The following is a 23914-nucleotide window of genomic DNA, read 5'->3' as shown; positions in this document are numbered from 1 at the left end:
TTGACCAATGAAATGTAGATGTTCAACCAATGAATGAATGGGTGTATGAAATGTATAGGTGGATCAAGACGGATGGGTGGTAACACTTAATACCTTATTAGTAATAGAAAGAGTTTAGATTTTAATTTATTTAACTATCTTAAATTTATTTTATTTATTTATCATTCATTTAATTATTAATAAAACATACATCTACTACAGAAGCACCCTGGGGTAGTGAAGATTTTAAATTGTTCAAATCATGACCCCCGGGGGCAGGGCAGGGCCACAATGGGGCATCAATTTTTTACATAGAAATATATAGGAAAAATCTTTGAAAATCTTCTTCTCAATATCCACTGGGCCAGAAAAGCTGAAACTAATGTGGAAGCACCCTGGGGTAGTGTAGATTCTAAATTATTCAAATCTTGACCCCAGGGGGTAGGGCGGGGCCACAATATGTATTACAAGGGGAAATTTGGTAAAGAACAATATGACAAAATATTCTCAGGTGAGCGATGTGGCCCATGGGCGTCTTGTTCCATTTGTAGTCATGTGTTATTCTACTTAGAAATGCAGACAAAAGCATTTGTAGTAGACGTTCGAGGAAACCTCAGATTCGAATCAGAATTTCAACGTAAATGCGACATGACAAGCCAACAATTCTTTCATATTTCTTTGATCCTTATGCTACATAAGTTTCGATCAACGAAACGCTCAGTCGACCTCATGAACGCCGATCTGCACATTGGAGACAGCCGCCATTTTGGTCCCGCTTCAGATTTAGAAACGCATATATCCAGAGTATGGATTGATAAATTTAAAAATAAATCATATACGAGGCATCTGCAGAAGGGACACTATTAACAATAGTTATATCAAAGAAAAGTGTTGTAAAACAAAAAATTTGAAAATTTTGACTTTTTAAAATAGCTTTCTGTAGCGTTCGGAGGTATTGACGACACACACAAGGGTTATTGTGCTCCAGTTCATATAACGCTGTAGGAAAAAAAAATACTAGCCCCTTGTTACCCTTAAATGCGCAATATATGACGTCAACAGTATAATATATATTGAAAAACATTAAGAGGAACATTTTTGTTTCAATAATGTATCACAAAATATTGATCGTTTAACAGTTATAATGCAAATTGTTCTCGACCCTTTTTATCCCTAATTTGATGCGTAAAAACTTTTTAATTAATAGTAGGGATGCCAACAAATATTCGAGTACTCGATTATCGTTCGATTAACCGACCATCGACTAAAATTTCTTAAGTCGGTTATTCGTTAAAAATGCGTTTCATCACAAGAATTTTGAATTTAAGGCAATAAACTTATTTTTACTTATTTCCTTTAATTGCAGATCAATATTTTCATCAGTAAAATTAAAGGAAATAAACTTATATTTACCTATTTCATTTAATTGCAGATCAATATTTTCATAAGTAAAATTAATGGTATGGTATTATAACTGTTCGAAAGAAATTATTTGTACGTCGATGTATCTTCGGCAAAGATGTCTCCAAAATACAGTATTTTGATAGCGAAAAAAGGGTAAACAGTGTTATCAAGGTTATGTGAAACAGAACTTGTATTTTGCAGTGTAACATCAAACATGCTGTATCATATGCCAAATCAGTCAAACATAATTATACACAGTCTTCAAGTGAAACTGTCCTAATAGTATAGTCCTAAGTTCTCCGCAAAAATGACAAAAAAGCAGATTGGAGAAAAAAATCAAACATGTTTATTAGTGATTGCTTACCTCATACTGTTGTAAATGGAGAAAACAATTGTCCAGTTTTGAAGATTCAAATTTAGATCTAACGTGATACAACCATTCAGAAAGAATAATAATTAAATAGCTATTACAAAATTGTAAATACATGTAAATCGGGGGTCAGTTATGAGAGTAACTAAACCGTGTTTTCTTTGTCTGATATTAATTTCATACATTCATTGATTATTTGCACAAAATTTCATAATCAAAATTTACCCCAAGCTTTCGGGCTCTCGCTCTCTCTTTGTTTTTATGAAAGACACGCTTTAATTGTTTACCTGTCAAAGGTCAATGACGGACACGTAGAAATTGGCTTCAACTATGAAGTACATGTACTACCGTTATGTAAAGCAAGGACAAATACGAGCGTTTGATATCCTGCATTTAGATAAAATGTGCAGCTAATATATTGATTTTGAAATTAAATACATTGGATACATATTGGTGTACAGTTTTTATTGCACTACGTACATGTTTACAATTAAGAAACTCGTTGAATAATGGTGAAAGCGTATGTTAAATATTTTAAACTAGTCTGTAAAAAGACAAACAGCAAAACTTTAACTTGAAATTATGAAGACCATATAAGTAATGATTCTTTTATATTATGTGTGAAATTTTGCTCGACAATGTCATCGAATATTTCTTTGTGCAAGAAATCCGTGTAATTTTTTAACGTTCCTCGTATGTTACATTGTATCAAATATTTCATACACTTTCTTAAATAACACAGCCTCGCATTTATTATTATTTTTTTTTTTGAAATCGTATTATTTGAAATTTAAATTTATTTCATAGTGCGAAATGTATTCGTGTATCAATAATATTTATTGTAACAATAATATTTTTCGTTGTAGATAAAAAAAACTATTAAATAAACGAAAAAATAGAAACCTGGCACCTGTGCCCAGACCTCCTTACCGATTGTGCTTAAGGTATCCGATCCATAAAATGTCTTATTTTTCTGACCTTAAATATACATCCTATATTAAATATTCTGAAACTTATTCAAAGCATTATGTAGAAGAAAAAGATTAACGAGAAATTTTCAAAAATATGATTACCCGAGCAGTAATTAATTAAGTAAGAATGCATTGAAGACGTCTGTAGTTTTTATTGCGCAATATTTCGCGAATCAAAGGAAAATGAAGTGTATTTACCGTTTAAATGCAACTTTTTTCGTTTAATCGATAAAATTAAATAAAATTTAGAAGGTTCAGATTTAAAAATGTAATAATAATTTCACATAATTTATTTTTTTTAACCAATTTTGCAATTGATAGGTTGGTTGACATCGCTACAGCGTATTTTTGACGTTATGATAACTGAAGCTCTCAATGAAATGGGTAATAAAAATGTTATAAATGAAAAAAGCAATAAACATATGCTTCCGAATTTTAAAACAGAGGAATTTGAGAATACATTGTATACCCATTATTTTTTATTATGTCTATATATGAATCTTGTGTGCCCGACATATTTTGTAGTACTCTATTTAACCGGAGAACTCGTTCATTTGGCATTTTGAGATGCCCCCCTCTGGTAACAAGAGGTAGAATTTTGTTTTTCTTACATATAATGTACAATATAGTTATAATCATCATAATTATTGTTTGAACAAAAAAGCTATTGTGGATTTTGTATAATTTGCTTTTAAATGCTAAAAATTGGCATTTTACGAAACAAATAATATAGTAAATGTACCTGTAATATGAGACTGCTCATTAAAATACCTGGAAGGTAGATTCCCCCAAACTTTGCATGTATACTGAATTGAATGTAAGTTAAATATGGTATAAAAACATGAGTTTCACCATTGTAGTTTTCACACAATGAAACCCCAGTCGGCCCCATTAAGTACTATGAATACCAAAAAAGTTTATGGAAAGATGCTTATTATTATGAACAATAGAATAACGATTAAAAATAGTTTTTCATCAGATAAAATCTTTTTTTAAATTAAATTTATTGAATAAATGCAAAAGGGGATAACTCTTCAAGGACGGGTCAAGGTCATAAAATTAAGACTCACTCCGCTCTTACATATAGAGACTAAAACATGAAGATTATGTTAACAGATACTGTGTATTCAAGCTATATTTATATCTGTTATGCATTCAAATTCATTGAATTTGAGGCTATTATGGATCACATACATTAATTTTACTCAATATGTTACATTATATCACATATTATATACACTACTTTCCAAAACACAGCCTAGCAGCCATTTTTTTTTAAATCGTAAGAGTTTATTTAAAATCATTTTATAATGCAAAATGCACGTATAACAATAATATCTATTTTTCTTTTTTAGAAAAAAAGGAACTATGCCAAAGGCGCAACTTTATGGGAAAATCGTAAAGTTCCATACAAACTTGACGAATCATGTGAGTAACATTTAATCAATTTAGTAATATCCCTAGAATATCTTATATGCAATTTCAGCCATTTTTACAGTTTCGAATGAAGAAAAACAAGTAAACCTTTTGACCCGTTGACTGTTTATTTTTTGTACATCAAAGAGAGAAGGAGTGATGGTGTTTGAGATTAAAAAAAAATGCATGAGTCCACGTGATGTTTCTTTGAACTATCATTGACATATTACTTTAGTTATATCTTAATTTGCAAAATGTTAAAGTAAAAACTGCCTTCTGAATCATAGTTACACACACAAAATTTAAGTTTATATTAAACGAAAGCTCGATTTATATTTTCTTTTCTTTAATTTATAACAGGCAAGAAAATAAAATGGTTTGTCCATCTGTTTTTTTTTTTTTTTTTTTTTTTTTTTTTTTTACAAAAAGTCATTCTTTTATTTGCAGTCAGCCAGGAAATGAAGGATAAAATTTTATGGGCTTTCAAGATTTTCAAAGAACTCACCTGTGTTCAGTTTGAAAAATATGAAAGTGAAAACGAGCCGTACATTCACTTAACTCACAGGTAATAATTTACACCCAGTAAGCATTCATGTAAAATACTTATATGTTATTGTTTTAAAACTTCAAGTATACACAGTGCAGTTCAGGTGCACAATGGAAATATCGACAATAATTTGTAATTAAAAAATGTATACATAAACTGGATGACGATTACTTTAATAAGTACATTATTTATATCGAATGATTGTAATTACGGTTAATAACTTCATGTTGACGACGATCAGATTTTATATTTAGACTTGTCACGTCATGGTCTGTGTGGCAACGCACTTTAGAAAAATTACGCACTTTGAAAATGTTTTTAAAGTGCGTTAAGAGTGTATATCAAAATTTTTTACCATGGGGACATTTAACGCACTTTGAAAAAAATGTATAAAACAAAAAATCTAGACTTAGATGTTAACTTAATAATTGAAAGAATCAATCTGTAATACTCATTAATTATATCTTTCGAAAACTTTTTTTAATATACATGTTTTGTTTTAACCCCATTGAGAACATGAAAACGAGTAGAATTAAGGTTTTTCAGCCCATTTCTTTTTTCTCATACGTAACCGTCGGTAGAAAATTGAAAGTGGACATCCAACAATTTCAGTGATTATATCATGTATATCTTTAAAAACATTTGTGTGCCTTGCACTCACCCTTCACCCTATTTTACACCGGGATATATGTATTTGCAAAACTAGTATGAAGTTGAAAACTTTCAATAAAAGATACATGCAAACTGGAAAAAGATAAGTACCGTAAAATATTTAAGAGAGAAAGAATTTTCAAAGTATGGAAAAATCAAAATCGCTCACTTTCGCACCCTGAAGTGATCTTATCACCGAAAATTTATCCAACAGGTTCAATAACTTATCATACCTAAGATGTGCAAGAATATTGACCAAGCAATACAATTTTTTTTTTCAAATTGCGTTAATATGGTTGATATTAACGCACTTTGAAAAAGATATTTTATTATTTAAAAGTGCGTTAATTTGGTCCCAAATTTGACGCACTTGAAAAAAAAAATCATAGTGCGTAATTCTTCAAAGTCCATTTTAACAGGGCTGTCACGTGATATAAGCACATTTTAACGCTTCCACATCGTCACGGGTGACGCAGTTGCCATCTCCACACAGCCAATCAGAATCGCGGAAAAATTGACCGCCATTAACTCCGACAAAAGACGGAGGCTGCGAGATAACATCGTTAAACGTTACTTATCCGTTGTATAGCAGAAAATTGTGAAGTTCCATGAATAGGTTAGATGTAATAATGATACGAGGTACCCGGGAAGAATAGACAAGGTGAGACGTATTCATTTCTTTAGTCTAAAACACGGAAAAGTAAGTGTTTATAATGCATCAACAGCTAATCAAGTCAGGTCATGTGCAAGACCGAAAACAACTGTCCTTTTAAAAATTGAGTCTTTCAGGTATATTTTTTTTCAAAGTTAGTGATAAAATAAGGTGAAACTAAAGCGACAAATGTTTGGATTATGTAATATCACGTACTATATCGTGATTTACAAACTTTGAACTAAATCAGTACTGAGACTATACATAGTCCTAAAGTGGATTCGATGGACTAAATTCAGATTCTCGAAAAATAGAATGCTGCAAAAACATATTGATATTCTGAATAATCTTTAAAATATTTATTTTCAATTTTTTTGTGATTGTATCCATACTAATCAATTTTGTGTATAGATTTTTGAATCTTGATTGTAGCACTTGTAGGTCATGATATGCTGACTGTATACAGCAAGATAGGCAACAGTCATCAAGAAAGGCAGACTACTTAGTATCAAGGTGTGTTGTAAGTTTACTGATTAAGAAAAAGTATTTGTTAAGGAAAAAAAAAATATGTTCTAAATATTAATCTAGTACATTATTCAAGAAGATATCAATGTATAGTGCTTATTATGAAAACTTTCAAGAGTAAAATGTTTCCTCAAAGCATCGATATCTTTTGAGCCACTTAATTATTCTTGGCATCAATGTTATTATGTTGTTGAAGACACAAGAAAATCAGTTCTTGAAGTAATATTTGAAGTAAATCAATATTTCTGATTTTTTTAATTCAATTAGGAAACACTCTTTTTACAATGAAGCGCATTGAAGTGGTAAAATTTTTCCGTACAAATGGATTGTTTTGAGCTATCTTTAGAACGTTTATTGTCATCTTATGACACGCCCATTTCTTTAGAAATTGATTAAACGGTCAATTTGCTTATTGGAATTCATGTAGAACAGGATTTCCATAAATATAATAGCCAATCAAATTGACGGTCTAAATAAACACCGAATAAACGCGTGTTTGACCAAAACGTGTATTGTGGTAACTTCAATAGATGTGATAAGCTCAAAAATATGTTCATATTCGTTGCATTTGAGTTTTACAGAAGCGGTGAGTCTCCATTTCTTTCTTCTAATTTTTTTAAAGCTTCATTTCAGTGTAACTCATGTTGTTTGTCGCGAAGAGTGGGGTGTCCTAAAACATTACGTTGAATAAATTATTTCGTATTCGTGTTTGAAAATATGGGAGTGTCATTATATTATAATTTACGTTCAAAACATGACTCAGAACGTTTCATCCAAACAGGAAATTTTATCCCTTCAATGCGCTTCATTGTAGATTTTGTTACATTTATTTGTGTTCCATACCTATAGATCTAAACTCACTTTTTTTTCTTTTTTAAGGATTTTACCAAAATCAGATACGCAGTCAAGATTAAGAACTATATTATTAACAGAAAGAATCTTAAGTCTACAGAACAGACTAAGTAATCGTCTATCAGCTTGAGAAAAACAAGACCCTCTTGCTAGTTAGAAAACAGCTGATGAAAAAAAAATCAGGATTGCTTGTGTATTATTTATACTTCAGACAAAACATTATTTAAAATTTTGCAGATTTTTTGACAACAGATCATTGAAAAAAGAGGTAATACTTATGAGGCTAAGTTAAAGACACATTTTTTGATTCATGGGTGTAGCAGCAATAGTTGATGTATCAGCGATTAATCATATGCCTGTGTTGACATAATGTGCATGTTATGTTTAAACGATAAGTGAGTCTGTTAGTGACAACAGGAGAAGCATTTAGCTCAGGAATTCTGATATAATACATAAATATTTATATATGTAATATTATGTTATCTACAACATGCTGAATACCTGTCAGTAAAGACAAGTTCAAGAATGTGACGAATAACAATTTAAAATGTGTACCACCGTCACTTTTAATTCTGATATATCTCATACTTATTAAAGCAAATGATTTATAAAGTGACATGACGCTACATTACAATAAGAAAACAAATGCTCCTACACCCAGCCTTAAACATGTATGCCCCTGCCTAGGGAAATTTGATAGAAGGAAAAAAAAGACTTTCACGAAAACAAATATATTTTTTACTATATATGAAATGCACAGTATCAATAAAGTTTTCTGTATACCCATACCTTGTCTTTATTTCTTCGATCTGCACATATTGGATCTTTCCATTGCTTATTTCATATTTAACCTCTATGATATTGCTATTACATACAAGATGTACTTGAGGGTAACATTGAAAATTTTCACTCCAAGAAAAGCCATGGTTAACCGAGATGTTGCTGAGTTTGACCATGGCTTTTGAGGGAAGAATATATTCAATGTTAACCTGAAATACAAGCTGTTTTATTATATTATACTAAATGTTTGATACGAAGAAATGTAACACCGATCGATGCACACATAAACTCTGCACATGTATTTTTTTTAATATCATCCATCAAATTGACTGTTGCTACGCTGGAGGGCATTATTTCATTGTTCAAAAAGAAAAAGTGTTTTTTTTAACAAATCATATTCCCCTAACCTGAAAGTATAAATCTATATATTCAAATATTGATTGAAACAGAATTATTTTGATTCCTCTTAGAGTGTGTCAATGCTAATGAAGACATTATGGTTGTTCTGTAAGGAAATCCTTTCAACCTAGCAGTTTGAAACACAGAATGTAACTTAATTGTTTGATTAAGGGTATGCGAATATTTGCCTCAATCCCATAAGTTTGTGCTTCACCTTTACTTTTAAAATAGGTGGAATACAATGAATGTTTTGATCATTAAACAGTCTTTCATAATGTGACTTCTATATACATGTACAATTTTGTACATGTAATTCCTAAAAACATTAAGAACTTCTGAAATGTATATCACAAAGTATATGATTAGAACCATTAACTGAGAGAAAATGAGTCAAAAATTAAATTTGAATGAAAAGCTTCAGTTATATTCTGAAGATGACAAAAACACTGCAATTTATTTAGTATTGTTTTAAGATACAGACCCAGAAAGATTTTTCTTTTCTTGAACTTAATGTGAAAAGTTAAAAACCTGAATTTATTTTAATAAAATGTTTATCATTTTAATTCAGGACCCTATTCTTACTGCCACCCAAAATGGAAAGCAAATTATTGTTAGACATTGTGAAAATTTATTGTAAGAGGGTAAGAAATATTGAGCATGTCCATTTCATTTTCAGCATAGGTACCTTGCATACATATGTAACACCATTGGAAATAAAGATGATGAATACAGATGAACAGAAATCAATACATATTGTTAACGTGTTTGAGAAAAACACGTGCATAAAATATTCATTTAATTTATCTTGGCCCATGACAAATTACAAATGCTTGAAATCATTACCAGTGAAATAAAACACAGTAGATTTTTTTTTAAATTTACATATGGGAATCATTTATACTCTAATTAATTGCGATACACATACTACAGAATCAGATCTGTTTCTTAGCAGTGTAGAGAGGATTCTAAAGCAATTTAATATTTTAAAAAAATAAATAATATTATCAGTTTGTTCAAATCAAAACTTTTGTTTGAGAAATTAAGTGGTGTGGCGAATAAAATGCTACAAAACACATCAAGTAGGCCTACAACAAAATATAATTTGTCCCATGTCGGTAACAGAGAATTCAACATTGGGGGAAATCTCGGCAGTTAAAATTGCAATGCTTACTAAACAAAGTTTGTCGATTCTATTGTCAACAATGACAATTAAATTATCTAGTAGACGTTTCCGATCTAACGTTACTCTGTAGAACGCCGTCCAACGACAGTTAAACTGGCCTTCAAGTCGGTTGCATAAAGACCTAGCGGTTAAAATCATTCTTCCTTCCCATTTCTACTTACTAAAATTTTGTGTTTGAAGCCTCAATTTTAAAAACTTGTAAGACTTTCTGTAAAAATTTGTGAAGAAACAAGTTTATTGAATTTTTTCTTCCATACGATTCTTTAAATCGCATCCATGTTTCCGTGAATTGAGGCTACTTATAAATTTCACTACTGCAAGGTCACAATCAAGTTAAAATTCTAAGTTTAGTTTATAAATATTTTCAACACAGATTGTAGTTTCTGAAAAGTGCTGCGGTCCTATAATTGGGTCATTTTAAAAAAAAGTTCCTTTTTTTTCTTTTGATCAGAATAATAGGAAAAACATTTTTTTTGCCTGTTGGTTAATATACATGGTAATATAGCTTATAAGTTATTTTATGATCATCTCCCTGGTGTTTCATAAAAAAAATATTGTATGCATTTCGAGTAAAATTTAACAATAAAACCATGTCACTTTAATATAAATTTTATAACGCGCTTAGTTAAATGATAGGGAAAATATTATCCTGTGAAGATATGTACAAATTTTGCACCTCATATTAATTGAATTCATTTACAGATTAATTTAATATGATTGTTTTACTTATGCCGCCCACTAAATACTAGTATTGTGCATTTATCATTCAGGAAGTGACATGTCCCTCAAGTTTATGTCATTCCTGTTACCAAAAAGAAAATGTAAAAATATTTAATTTATCTTCATGATCCACAATAAATTATTATTTTCTGTTGTATCAAGTTTATGAGCGCCATGATTTGAAAGTGAGTAAAGAAAGGGTTCAAATGTTGATAAGTTACTCTTATTGGTAAAGTATAATGAAAATATGTCCTATCTGTTACCTTTATAATATGCAAGTACTCTTTAAATTGTTTATTCTGCTAGAACAGTTAGATTAACTAAGTTACAAAGAAATGGTTTCAATGTCTCGATGATGCAAAAAGAGTACGTTATACTAAGTAACGGGTGATTTATATGAGAAACGTCCATCCTGTTAGTGTCATTCCTGTTACCATTAATATGGTAACAGTAAGGAAAACTGGACTTCATATCTTGAGTTTTAACAATAAAAACAATTACTTTTATTTTTCTACGTAATATACGTTTAATAACACATGTTAAAAAACTTTGTAAATCAAATTGAAATATGTTAGTGCTTCAAATAGTGCCATTATAATTTAATATGCACTCTTGTAACAGAATGGACAGAAATTGTAACAGGAGGGACAAATTATCATGGTATTTATATACCTACGAGGGGTTATCAAAAAGTTCGTGGACTAGCGCCATCAAATTAAAACCGCTTTAGGCACATCAATGAATTTTAATATATCTAGTCAGCATCATCTTTTCTATCTAAAGAATAAACCATAAGTCATAAATTTTATTTTTCAATAAATTAGTAATGTTTTTGTAAGCAATGGTATGTCCAGGCGGCGCAACCTTGAACACGACGTTTTTGCGACCTATGTATAACTGAGAAAAACTCTTTTAATATGATTATTTGACATCCAATATTCCCGTTAATTCAGGTATGTGTCGGGACACAATTGTTCCATAAAATATGATATTTTCACTTCATTCTGGAAGTTCTATGAAATTTTATCGTAAATTTTACATATAATGTCCAAATAAACGAGGCCTTGAAAATGACGTCAAAAGGGGGGAGGGGTTTCTTTTTTCAACATTCTATCAAGTTTTGCCCCTGAAAAAAACTTATATAAACCTAAGAAATAATTAAACTGGCTACAGAGAAATAATATGCATCCAGAATTCTTGTCTTTTAATGTCAAAATATATTCAGAGAGAAAAGGGATACACTCTTAATGTCGATTTGTAGTCAAAGTGTGAAAAATCAATCGCGTCGAAAAATGACGTTGATCATATGTTGTAGGTATTGAGCTCCCAAAAGCAAAATATGTTGGCACAATCAAGCGAGGATCTCTTCCAGTGTAGATATTCATTTGGAATATTATATTCATTGAAAGCCGCTGTTCAAGACATTGTAAAGTCATAAAAACAAGACGGGATTAAGTCCTTACTCAGCTCCAGGGAATCTCATCCAAAAAAGTACATGAGGTAGAAGAAGAGGACATTGAAAAATCAATGACGTTGTTGAACGTCATGAAAATAAACGACGACAGCGCCGGGTGATCATATAATGTCGTTTTTATTTTATAATAATTTGGCAAATAATGAACGTATCAAGATAACATTTTTTAACATTTTTTTTTATTTTTTGTTGTTTTATGTTCCATATAAATTTTGAAAGCACAAACTACATAGTACTAATTTTATAGCCTCAGTCCACGAACTTTTTGATAACCCCTCGTATTTAAATTTGATCGTTTGTTTTCTTTAAAATTATGAAAAATTCTTAGTTTAGCAACAGCATAGAGTACCTTTAATAACCAAAAATTGAAGTGATAAATATTTTAATAGCACTTTACATTTAAATGTCGTAGCAGGATGGACATAAATGTCTTTTATTGTCTCGAATTTGCCAGATTTGGCAAAATCATGTTGTTATTCTACATTTCTTTCTCTTTACTTAACCAATAAAGTTTAAAAAAGTCAATTTTTATTTAAAATGTAAATTTCATTTTCCATCCTGTTACACTGTTTTGTCCATCCAGTTACTGTTTTGTCCTTCCTGTTACCCGAGTCCTTACTGTTACCAGTATGTTTTCCTAGTTTAAATTGTTTTGACAGGGCACCTGTTTAAATAACATGCTGTAATACTAATTGTTTATTTTAATCACAAAAATAATGTACAAGAATGTTTTTTTTCAACTTTAGCATATATACATTCTGCAATAAGGCTTTTCATGAAGAGAAACCCGTAGATTTTGCTTCTGTTTGGTATATGGTAGTTTGACATGCTTTTAAACGCTCATATATTCGATGAATGTCAGACATCTTGGCATTCAATGATAATTGTTTTCATTTTTTAAAGATGTTCAAAAGATTATTTGATGAAAATTTTGAAATAAAGTTTTACGGCTCTTTTTATGAAAGTAACAGGAAGGACGTTAAAGTTTAAATGACTAAATTAAAATGTCAATTTTTTTAAAAGAAATATTTTCTTTTATGCAATGCAGTGGATTTTAGTAGTTTATTACTGTATTATTCAAATGAAGCTGAACAAAATCATAGTAAAACCACTTTCATTTTTCAAAAATATGTCATTCAAAAAATGATTTTTTTTTTAAAATGACCCATTTAGATTCTACAATTTTATTGGTAAAAAGGGTTATATTTGCATGTGTGACAGAATACTCCATTTTTTGCTGGTCAATAGCAGTGAATATTGATAAAATAAAATTATTTTCAAGATTTCATCATTTTGATTTGTAAAGGCTTAAAATGATTCATTAATTTATGGCCTTGAACTGGATCGATTTATTTCGACTCCAATATTACCCTTCCGTGCTCTTGCATACAAATATACAGCAGTATCAATTAAATTTATACAGAAAAAATATTAATAAAATCGTGCAGAAGACATTACATCCAAGTTAATGGCCTATAGAATATCTATAAATAATATCTTACGTAATTATAGAATACAATTTCCGTTGAGAAAATAATACATAATCTGCCTCTTACTTCATACTAACTGCGTCACGTTTTACGAAATGACGTCACATCGACAAAAGACACGACAAAACATCATGCTGTAGTAAGTTTTGATGTATTGTTTTCTACGGGTTAAAATAGAAAATCACCCATTTTGTGTCATTTTAAGAATTGTTGGTTTTGTATAATGTCATAGTAAGTTTTCCTGTATAAATTAGGCTCCACCCCTTTTTGTAATATTAATTGTGCTGCCTAGTTTCCACTTAATTTACACAACCTTAAAAATGTTGGAGAGAATACTCGTAATCGACTATTATCCATTAAATTGATTAAAGTCCTTCCAATCATGGTACCGTTGAATAGAGATACACCGACATCATATACGAACGAATGTACATGTAACTCGTCCTAACTTCCCGTACCTCGATAGTTTTCTTGGGACCAGTGATTGCTCTCATATGAAATTTAAAATAGGAAAAAAAGAAGTGAATGTGTAAAATACAATAGATACTGTAGATTGGCAAATAATCACGATGGTTTTAATTTTGCTATATTCGCGATTTATCATTTTTCCGCGAAATAAAAGGTATAGTGAATGCTATTATTAAAATCTATACTTTTAAAGAAATTTATTGTTTAAGTTTCAATCTAAAAGTTTTATTATCTAATCTAGTATACTTTTACAGAAATTTATTGTAAAAATCCGTATCTGAATGCTATGAAAACCACATAAACTCTTCTCCGTAAAATTTATCAAGGGACATTACATGTAAATTAACAACGCAATAATTGAAAAACTTGTCGTCATAATGAGCAATCATATTGAACAACGAAATTTTTCAGTCTGTCATAATAAGATCATAATTAATATGATGTATTTTCAATCAATATATACAGTGAAATACTGTAATAACGACATAAGTTGGTATGGTTCAGAGGATTAATTTACATTTTTACATTAAAACGAGAGCCTCCTTCAAAGTGGACGTGATATTGACTTTAATGTTAAAAAAAAAACGTTTTTTTTTAACGTTCTTATGAAAATTATTATGCATCTTTCTTGAGTATGATTTAGGTAATAAACAGGCGCGGATCCAGGAATTGTCAAAGCTAGAGGGGGTACCAAAAATAGGCAGGGGGTCTGGGGCAAAGCCCTGGTGGGGGGCCAGGGGGCGAAGCGGATTCTTGAGATTTTATGGGGTAAAAAAGAGGTCTACCAAGTAGACATATTTACCATCGTCGGAAACCCAGAAACATATTCTTACAGGTAATGTACATGTCATATGTGAAAGCCATATCTCTTCTAAATCAAAAGTTAAGGAAATACAACATTTTTAACTCACCTGAACCGAAGGCTCAAGAGAGCTTTTCTGATCACATTTTGTCCGTCGTCAGTCCGTCCGTCCGTCACATTTTCGACTTCTTCTCAAGAACCAATAGGCCATATTTAACCAAACTTGGTACAAAGAAACCTTAGGTAAATGTGAGTTTAAATTGTAAATATGAAGGACCAAGTCCCCTTACAAGGGGAGATAATCAAGAAAAGACAAAAATAGGATTGGGTCATTAAAAATCTTCTTCTAAAGAACCACTAGACCAGAAAAGCTGAAACTTGTATGGAAACATCCTTGGGCAGTGTAGATATTAAATTGTAAAAGTCATGACCCCCGAGGGTAGGGCGGAGCCACAATAGGGAATCCAAGTTTTACATAGAAATGTACAGAACGAATCTTTAAAAAAATCTTCTTAAGAACCACTGGACCAGGAAAGCTGAAACTTATGTGGAAGCATCCTTGGATAGTGTAAATATTGAATTATTAAAATCATGACCCCCGGAGGCAGGGCGGGGCCACAATAGGAAATCCAAGTTTTACATAAAAATGTTTAGAACAAATCTTTAAAAATCTTCTTCTCAAGAACCACTGGGCCGGAAAAGCTGAAACTTTTGTGGAAGCATCCTTGGGTAGTGTAGATATTAAACTGATAAAATCATGACCCAAGGGGGTAGGGCGGGGTCACAATAGGGAATATAAGTTTAACATAGAAATATAAAGAACAAATCTTTAAAAATCTTCTCCTCAAGAACAACTGGGCCAGGAAAGCTGAAATCTATGTGGAAGCATCCTGGGGTAGTGTAGATATTAAATTGTTAAAATCATGACCCCGGTTTAGGACGGGGCCACAATAGGGAATAAAAGTTTTACATAGAAATATATAGGAAAAATCTTTGAAAATCTTCTTCTCAAGAACCACTGACCCATAAAAGCTGAAACTTATGTGGAAGCATCCTGGGGTAGTGTAGATTTGAAATTGTTCAAATACTGACTCCGGGGTAAGCGCGGGGCCAAAATGGACAATCAAAATTTTACATTGAAATATATAGGAAAAATCTTTAAAAATCTTCTCAAGAACCACTGGGCCAGAAAAGCTGAAACTTATGTGCACAAGGAAGCATTCTGGGGTAGTGTTTATTTCAAAATGTCTAAATTATGATCAGTGGGGTTGGGTGGGGTCACAATATGTATTACAAGGGGGAAATCGGGTAAAGAACAAAATAGTCAAAGCTTCTCAGGCGAGCGATGTGGCCCATGGGCCTCTTGTTTAAAAGTATGTTGAAGATGATGATCAATGTGAACACCTAATTATTTTTAAATTTCTAAATTTTCAAGGGGACGTCCGAAAAGTTGTAAATGAAAATTAACGTGTTCTAATTTAGATTTTTTTTGTTGTGGGGATCCGGGTTAGAATAGGTCCTCAGTACCCTCTTGCTTGTCGTAAAAGGCGACTAAATGGGGCGGTCCTTCGCATGAGACCGTATAAACCGAGCCCCGTGTCACAGCGGGTGTGGCACGATAAAGGTCCCTCCCTGCTCAATGGCCCCGAGTGCCGAGCATAGGCCTAAATTTGCAGCCCTTCACCGGCAATGTTGACGTCTCCATATCAGTGAAATATTCTGGAGAGGGACGTTAAAGAGTATACAATCAATCAATCATCTTTTGGTGTGTTCCTATCAACATACACTTTGTTTTATCAGTATTAACATGTATAATCATCTTATTTTGTTGACACAATTTTTGCATTTGAGAGAGTTCATGATAAAGAGTTGTTTCAATACCTGAAATACTATTACCATGAAGATGCATTGTAGTGTCATCAGCATACATAACAATAGAACAATGTTCAGCAGACAATGGTAAATCATTTATATACAACAGAAACAACAAAGGACCTAAAATTGAGCCCTGTGGCACACCTGCTATAACTAGCAGGTATCCAGATGTATACGCACCAATTTTAACACTTTCAGTTCGATCATATAAGTATGATTGAAACCATTTAATTGATATTGAATTGAAGTAAAAGCATTGAAGATTTTAAATTAGTATAATTATTATGATTAACAAGATCAAATGCTTTGCTAAAATCCAGATAAGTAATGCCAACAAAATTTTCTTGATTAGAAAGGGGAATTGCCCAGTGTAAAAGTCAAGTTGTGTTTTATTAGTTTTTATTATTAGTATAAGTTGTTCCAATTACAATCATGTGAATATTTGGTATACATTCATAATACACTTCATTTTTAAGGATCTCTGTGTTGTCAACTTGATCCCATATCTTAGCTATAGTATTTTAATTTTATATTTATCTGCTTATATTATTTAACATCCAATTAAAATATACATGTTTGAGTATAAGGACCCCATTGGAAATAAGCCATTGGCTTTCATGGGTTATCCTTGGTATACAAATATAATCTTATGTGAATCAAATTTATTAATTCATGTCTTTCAAAAATGATTGATTCTGATATTTTATATTAATTATATTGTTTAATGCCATCTTTTATATATATATATCTTAAATTATATTGTGAATATTGCAACGTATGTGTAGTACTGTATACCAAATAAATATCTATCTATCTATCTATTGCATGCAACAACTTATCAGTTAGTTTTGTGAGAGCTGTCTGGCATGAGTGAAGTTCTCGAAATCCATATTGTGCTTTCAGTAATAAATCAACGTGAGAAATAAAGATACGATTATTTTCTGCCACATGCTCCTCTAAAACTTTCGATATAGTTGGTAAAATTGGGATTGGGCGATAGTTTCCAGGGTCTGATTTATCGCCCTTTTTAAACAGGGGAATTACTTTTGCGACCTTTAACTGTGAAGGAAATGATCCCTTGATAATTGTAGAATTTATTAAGTGTGTAAGAATTTTGGATATTATACTAGCTGAAAGTTAAAGCAATATAGGTCCAAGAATGTATATTCCAGCAGATTTGTTTACATCAAGTCTTCTTAACATTTCGAATACCTTTTCTTTATAAATCAAATGAATTCCAAAAAAAAGTCTTGACCTCCAAGTTTCGTCTACGTGTATATCTTTTCAATTTGTCTGATTTAAAAGTAGTAAACGAAAGATTATCTAATAATTTTGTCTGAATTTGGGCAAAATGCTCATTAAAGGCAATTGCAATATCCTTTAAATTATCAAGATCTAAACTGTTTAATATTATACTGGAAGGAGACGAGTTTTTGTCTGGTTTTGAGGCCAGCTGATTTAAGTGACCTCACATTTCATTTGAAGTTGAAGTATTTTTAATTACTTTCTTTATAATATGTAGATTTTGCATTATTTATTGAAAATGTTACTTTGTTCCTTTAAAATCGTAAATTCTCTATGTCTCCTTGTTTATGAAATTGATCTCGTAAATTCCTAGCATTATTTATTTCAAGAGTTAACCATTTAGTGCGAAATTCTTATTTCACACGCTTTGTTTTTAACTTTTGCATGCTTATTGATTAAAGCATTGAAAATATCATTAAAAAGTTTTAAATGTCATTGGGATCAAAATGTGCATTGTTTAAATCATGCAAAAAGTTTGTTTCATTAAAATGTTTGAAGTCACGATATTGTATTTCAATATTTTAACCTTTTCGATGCATGCTGTTAGATCTTCCTGTGGCACATATATACTCAACAAAAAAGAAATGCATATTCAGATTAAATGATAATTTAAGTTTTCAGTTTAATCCTTATTTTTTTTAAAAAAAAAAGTGATTTTAGAGGCTTCTGATAAAAATTTAACATATCCTGTGTTGTGAAGAAAAAAATGAAGTTTACATCATTGTCCACGCCTCAAAATTCTAGGGGCATCCCGTCTTAACCAATGAATATGTCCTTTGCGACGTCTACGCGCTGGTGGATTTTCAAAGTACGGATGCCGTGCACGAATGCCAGCTTTTTTCAGTCTCTTGCGAACATTTTATGCACTTTTATGCTGATTTTTTTCATCCAGCAATTGTAGCATCAGTTTTACAGCAAGTTGTAAATCGCATGAGGTGCTGAAGGGGGAGGGGGGGGGGGGATTCTGAACGTCCATCCTGGGTTTTATTACCTGTGTCTGGCCAATTCTTGCATGGTCATTTGACGTTAGTTTAACGGTTCCAAAGGCCGTTGATGTATTCTAAATGCAGCTGCAACTTCCTGTTGCGAAGCTCCGTTTAGTGTTATTGTTGGCCTGGTTGTGTTCATCTTTGTTTTGGCGTGGCATTGCAACATCTATACTGCAATCAAATCTAAAATATGGGTTTAATAGGAGCGTTAATAGTTTCTCTAAATCCAAAATATCAACGAAAATAGACATCCGATTTAGAAGAAATCATGAAAAACAATACTTTCAGAAACACATTAAATCAAGGGAGATAATTCAACACTTGGGTTTTAAAACCCCATGTTGTCCTTTATGTAGGTCACAGGTATCCAATAATATAAAAGATAGATATTCCATTTACATTTTAAAAATTTCTTTGACCAGTAAAACGATAGGCGTTTCTTTTTTTGTTGAGTATAGGATAATGATCAGACATCGCTACAGGGGGTACTGCTATTTCACATATGTTAGCAGAGTGCGTAGTACTAGTGTAGAAATGATCAATAAGAGTTTTAGAGCTATTATTAATTCTTGTTGGGAGTTAATTAATTGTGCTGATCCAAAATCTACAATTGCAGATGACCAACTCCGCGGGGGTTCTTTGAGCATATCAATATTGAGATCACCTGCAATAATCATTTCCTGGTTGTCACAGCAGGTGGCGCACTGTAATTCTCTGACAATATCGTCTACCCATGACCAGCAGGAAGGGGCAGATGGTGGACGGTAAACTGGACAATAAGGCATAGGTTTAGAATGTTTAAGATTAATTTCAAGTCACATCGTCTCAATATTGCTAATTTCGAACTCCTTGCGGCGTTTATATTTCAAATCATTTGAAATATATGTAACAAGTCCACCACCAGCCTTTCCTACTCTGTATATTATTTCAAAACAATATTCTTTTAAATTTATAATACAATCATTAATATTTTCATCAAGAAATGTTTCACATGAGGAAAATATATGAGTGTAAAGCTCATCTTGTAAATTCAAAACCAATTCATTTAATTTTGGCAAAATGTGACACACATTCAAATAAATAAAATTTAGACCATTTTCTGTTAAACCAAGATTTGGTTTACATGTTTTGTTTTATTTCATTTTGAGTATCTGGTTTTGGGGAAGAATTTCTCGGACTTGTTTGGTTAAGATTTGAAAAAGAGTTTTCCTTATTCAAACAGTATCTATCAGTTCTGATGTAAAATTTAAATCATTTGAGCAATTATTATATTAAGAATATGTGCTAATTAATTCGTTACAAGCAAAACAGAGATTATTCAAAATAATTTTTGACATTGATTATGGGAGAGCTATTCGATTCATTGCCGTGGCCCTATCTGTACAAAACTTCTGTTTGTGACCTTGCTCACCAAAATACCAAAAGCAACTTTGTTTCTATGTCGGCAGTTACGCGAGGAATGGCCTTGCTCTCCACAGAAGTAGTATGTCTGCACAGATGATGGCCTTTGTTGTTTTAGGATTTTTACATGAGTATTGTACAGCTTGAGAAGCAAGTAAGTACCACGATCAGACAAGTGAATGCCATCTCTCCAAAAGGAAGGGGAATTCCAGTGCTTGAATGATTTGCTGGCCTCCATAAGCGTAGCACCATACCCCTATCAAATATATTTTATGCACTCATTAATTTCAGTAACATCCGCATCACATCTTGGAAGTCCTTTGTCGTCACCATTTTGGGGGTTTTTTTTGTGTGTGTGGGTTGCGTGTTTTTATACGGAACTTGAATCTGTATCTGTTGATGTACTGGTTGGTTTTTTTTTGTTAACGCTAAATGTGCATCAGCTGTGTCTCGATATTCCAGTTTTAACAGATATTCCTTCGGTCGATGTTGCCTCTGTTTCATCTGTATTCTCGCAGATTGTGTGAAAGCGTTGGCACAGGCTTATGTTTGCTGTGCTTACAAAAGCTGCTTCTTTAGAAGATTTACTTTCTGCGTCAGCAATTTAACAGTTTCAGAAAGAGGTTGTACATTTTCTGAGCTGATACATTGGTGGCAATCCGTCTCCGCATTTGATTCATTTTGTTATGAAGGTCTTGGCGTTGATAAGCAGTTTGGTTGATTGAAAGTAATTTTGCAATCTGTTAGGGAGTCATGTTGGCTGATGTCAATTTCACTCTTAATTTAGTCTAGAAAGTCATTTTGGTACCATTCAAATGTACCAGTTCCTTGAATGAGAACCTTATTTGTGCTTCTGTAAATTGTTACTGTTACTGAGTCGCACATTGATTCGTAGATGCAACCATTTTTCCTATATTGTTTCCATGAAAAAGAAGCATCTTCTAAAGCACAGATGATACAAACTCGTGCTGCTGGCCATCATAATTATGGTTACACTCTCTGCATTTAGTTAAACATGTGGAAAGTCTGAAATACTCACTGAAGGTGCAAAATTGAGTTCCTTATTTGTACCAATAACTGATTGTGACAATCCATTCAATGAGTTCAAAGTCAATGTAAAAAGATTCGAATTTCCACTGAGTTCCATCATTTCTCTATCATTTTAGCTATTCACCTGGCTAAAGATAAGAGCACTAAAAACACATCTTATCTCTTCGGCGTCTTATCAACAAATATAAGGGAAGTTCTGATAACTCTGACCTTGACCTTTGCTTGAAAAAAGAATTGTTCAAGTCCTAGAAATTCCTTAACCCATGGGTACATGTACTCTATTGGTAAAGTTCGAACCAGGTACTAGGGCATTTAAAATGAAAATGGCTGGAAACTTTATTTGAATATACATTCCCTATTTAAGAAAGCAAAAATACAGGAAGGTGTAATGTTTTATTCTCCTGGTATCAAGAAAATAGTGTCTGTAAAATTTTTCATAAACAAAATATAATGACCAAAATCACAAAATTAAAAATTGCATGACTATTGTAAGGAGTAGTGGAGGGCGCGCATATAGATCACGATTCAAATTTCGCGCCAATGACGTCATCAAACTTTCGACCAATCAGAAGGCATCATTTGAATATTTGGTCACGTGACCTATCAAAGGAAAGGTCTGGACGAGGAGAGGTCAGCCCGGGGTGGTCTGGGGTCATCGAGTGCAAAATCAAAGCTACTCAAAAGGTATCGTGTGACATATTAAATGGAAGGTCTCGTCGATGAGTAGAGGTAAAACTATGGGTGGACCGGATTCATGAAGTTGAAAATAAAAATAATTACCCAAATTGTATCATGTAATACATCAAATGGATTTCCTCTAAGAGTAGAGTGAGGTCTGGGGTAGTCAAGTCCCCACCCCTCAACCTTTTGTTCTAGCAATGATTAAATACCACCTCACTGATAAACTAACAAATGTAAATAATAGAACCGTGCACAATACATAAAAGGGATTCGTGTAGCCCTTACTGGGAGTTTTCCATGACGTAAACAAGGAAATTACCTTCGTCTTCGTATACAAAGGTGACGAAAGATTCTATTGAAAATGCATTTGAATAGATTTACTCGACCGAAATACTGCGAGGTAGAGACATGTCATCAGGTAAAAACATGTCTTAATGAACTTGGGCATTTAAATCCCTACATTGAATCAGTAAAGAGAAGTATACACCACAGGTTTATTTAAAGATTTATCTAGAGAGAGAGATTCATTCAAATGAAAAAAAAAGACAGGTAAGAACATGTTTATATATATCTACACACCGTGACCAAAACTAACATGAAGAAACATGTCTCAATGAAGCTGAGCATTTAAATGTCTCGTGTATTCACACACCGTAAATTAGAAGTACATTATCTCCACCAGTTGTAATAATACTGGTATAGCCATGCGTAAAGTACATTGATAAGAAAGGGAAGTGAAATGCAGATGTGTAATTTTGTTATATAAGCCCCCTCCCTAATATTACACCAAATATAAAACGATTGTGATTAATTAAATGTAGCCAAAGCTATTCCTTTATGCTTGGTTGATGCATCAGTGATTTATCTATAGCTATGCATGTCTCAACACGTACAGCCTCTTTCGATTTTTCAACTGTCTTAAAGTACAATTCGTCCTAGTTTTTATAAGGGGTATTCAATAGCTAATCTCTCAAGTGAGACGGTCGTAAGGTTCGGTGCGACCTAGATTTTTACAGGGGGGAAAATACAATAGCTAATCTTTCAATAGAGATACAGATGGCCGATTTTTATAAAAGAAACGACGTCAAAAGATGATAAAGAATAAAACTGTTGATGGAGACAATCCGAAAGGGTTCACGAAAGGTTAAAAATGAATTGAATGAGTAATTTTATGTGTGCAATGACCAGGATAGCCAATCGAATGAGCTCAATTGATATGTTTCTATGGAAACAAAATATTATTTTCGGTATTCATGACATGTCACAATAGAGGGGGTCCAGAACAGGAGGAATTAAAATTAATTAATACTTTTAGTGATCATAAAGTAACCAATCGTATCACTTGTTCACTTGTTTTTTTGTTTGTTTCCATGACAACTTTAGAATAATATATAAAAGGGAATCTAGATACTGGTGCGTCATAAATCAAACAGCACCCTAACGAGTAACACCGGGAAATTGACTCGGTTGCTATTTTATTCTTTGGAATTTAATTTCTTTTTAAGGTAAGAAATTTATACACATACTTTCGACAAATGTAAAATTGGAAAAGATAACGATTCTTCATTTTACACTTAAATTGATGAAATATGAAAGATATAAACTTTTTAATTTATTTTGTTGTATAGTATCATGACTCGATAGTGTTTACAAAAGCTCGGTAGAGTAAGCAGGAAATTTACTACAAATCTCGTTCCCACGTGACCGTTTAAAGATATTCAACCTATCAGAATTCTTAAAAGTGCCATTATATGTATCGTAAAATTCCGCCACCTTGTTTTAGAGAGAAAATCTGTATTTACTAACAATGATTTAGAAATAAATTTCAAATAAAAACGAATCTATTATTATTGTATAGTACTTAATGACAAACCTTAAAAACAGGTACAACTGATACAGTTTACATAACGATATTTGTTTATTATAGAAT

At 32.0% G+C, this 23914-nt stretch overlaps 1 protein-coding gene across 1 annotated transcript in view; it reads left to right on the top strand.

Moving 5' to 3' along the window:
- Positions 1–4934, top strand: part of LOC134277254 (uncharacterized) — a 29587-nt gene extending 24653 nt beyond the window's left edge. Inside the window, exons 5-6 of the mRNA XM_062759572.1 lie at positions 4080–4152; positions 4588–4934. Of these exons, the coding sequence (XP_062615556.1) occupies positions 4080–4152; positions 4588–4709 (195 nt within the window). The 3' untranslated portion in view covers positions 4710–4934. The remainder of the gene's footprint in view (positions 1–4079; positions 4153–4587) is intronic.
- Positions 4935–23914: the final 18980 nt, after the last annotated feature.

The sequence above is a fragment of the Saccostrea cucullata genome, unplaced genomic scaffold (genome assembly GCF_032062105.1).
Source record: "Saccostrea cucullata isolate Sc308-1 unplaced genomic scaffold, CSIRO_AGI_Scuc_v1 ctg338, whole genome shotgun sequence".
NCBI classification, from domain to species: Eukaryota; Metazoa; Mollusca; class Bivalvia; order Ostreida; family Ostreidae; genus Saccostrea; species Saccostrea cuccullata.
The sequence above is the reverse complement of the archived record's forward strand: the minus strand, read 5'-3'. Positions and strand labels throughout refer to the sequence as shown.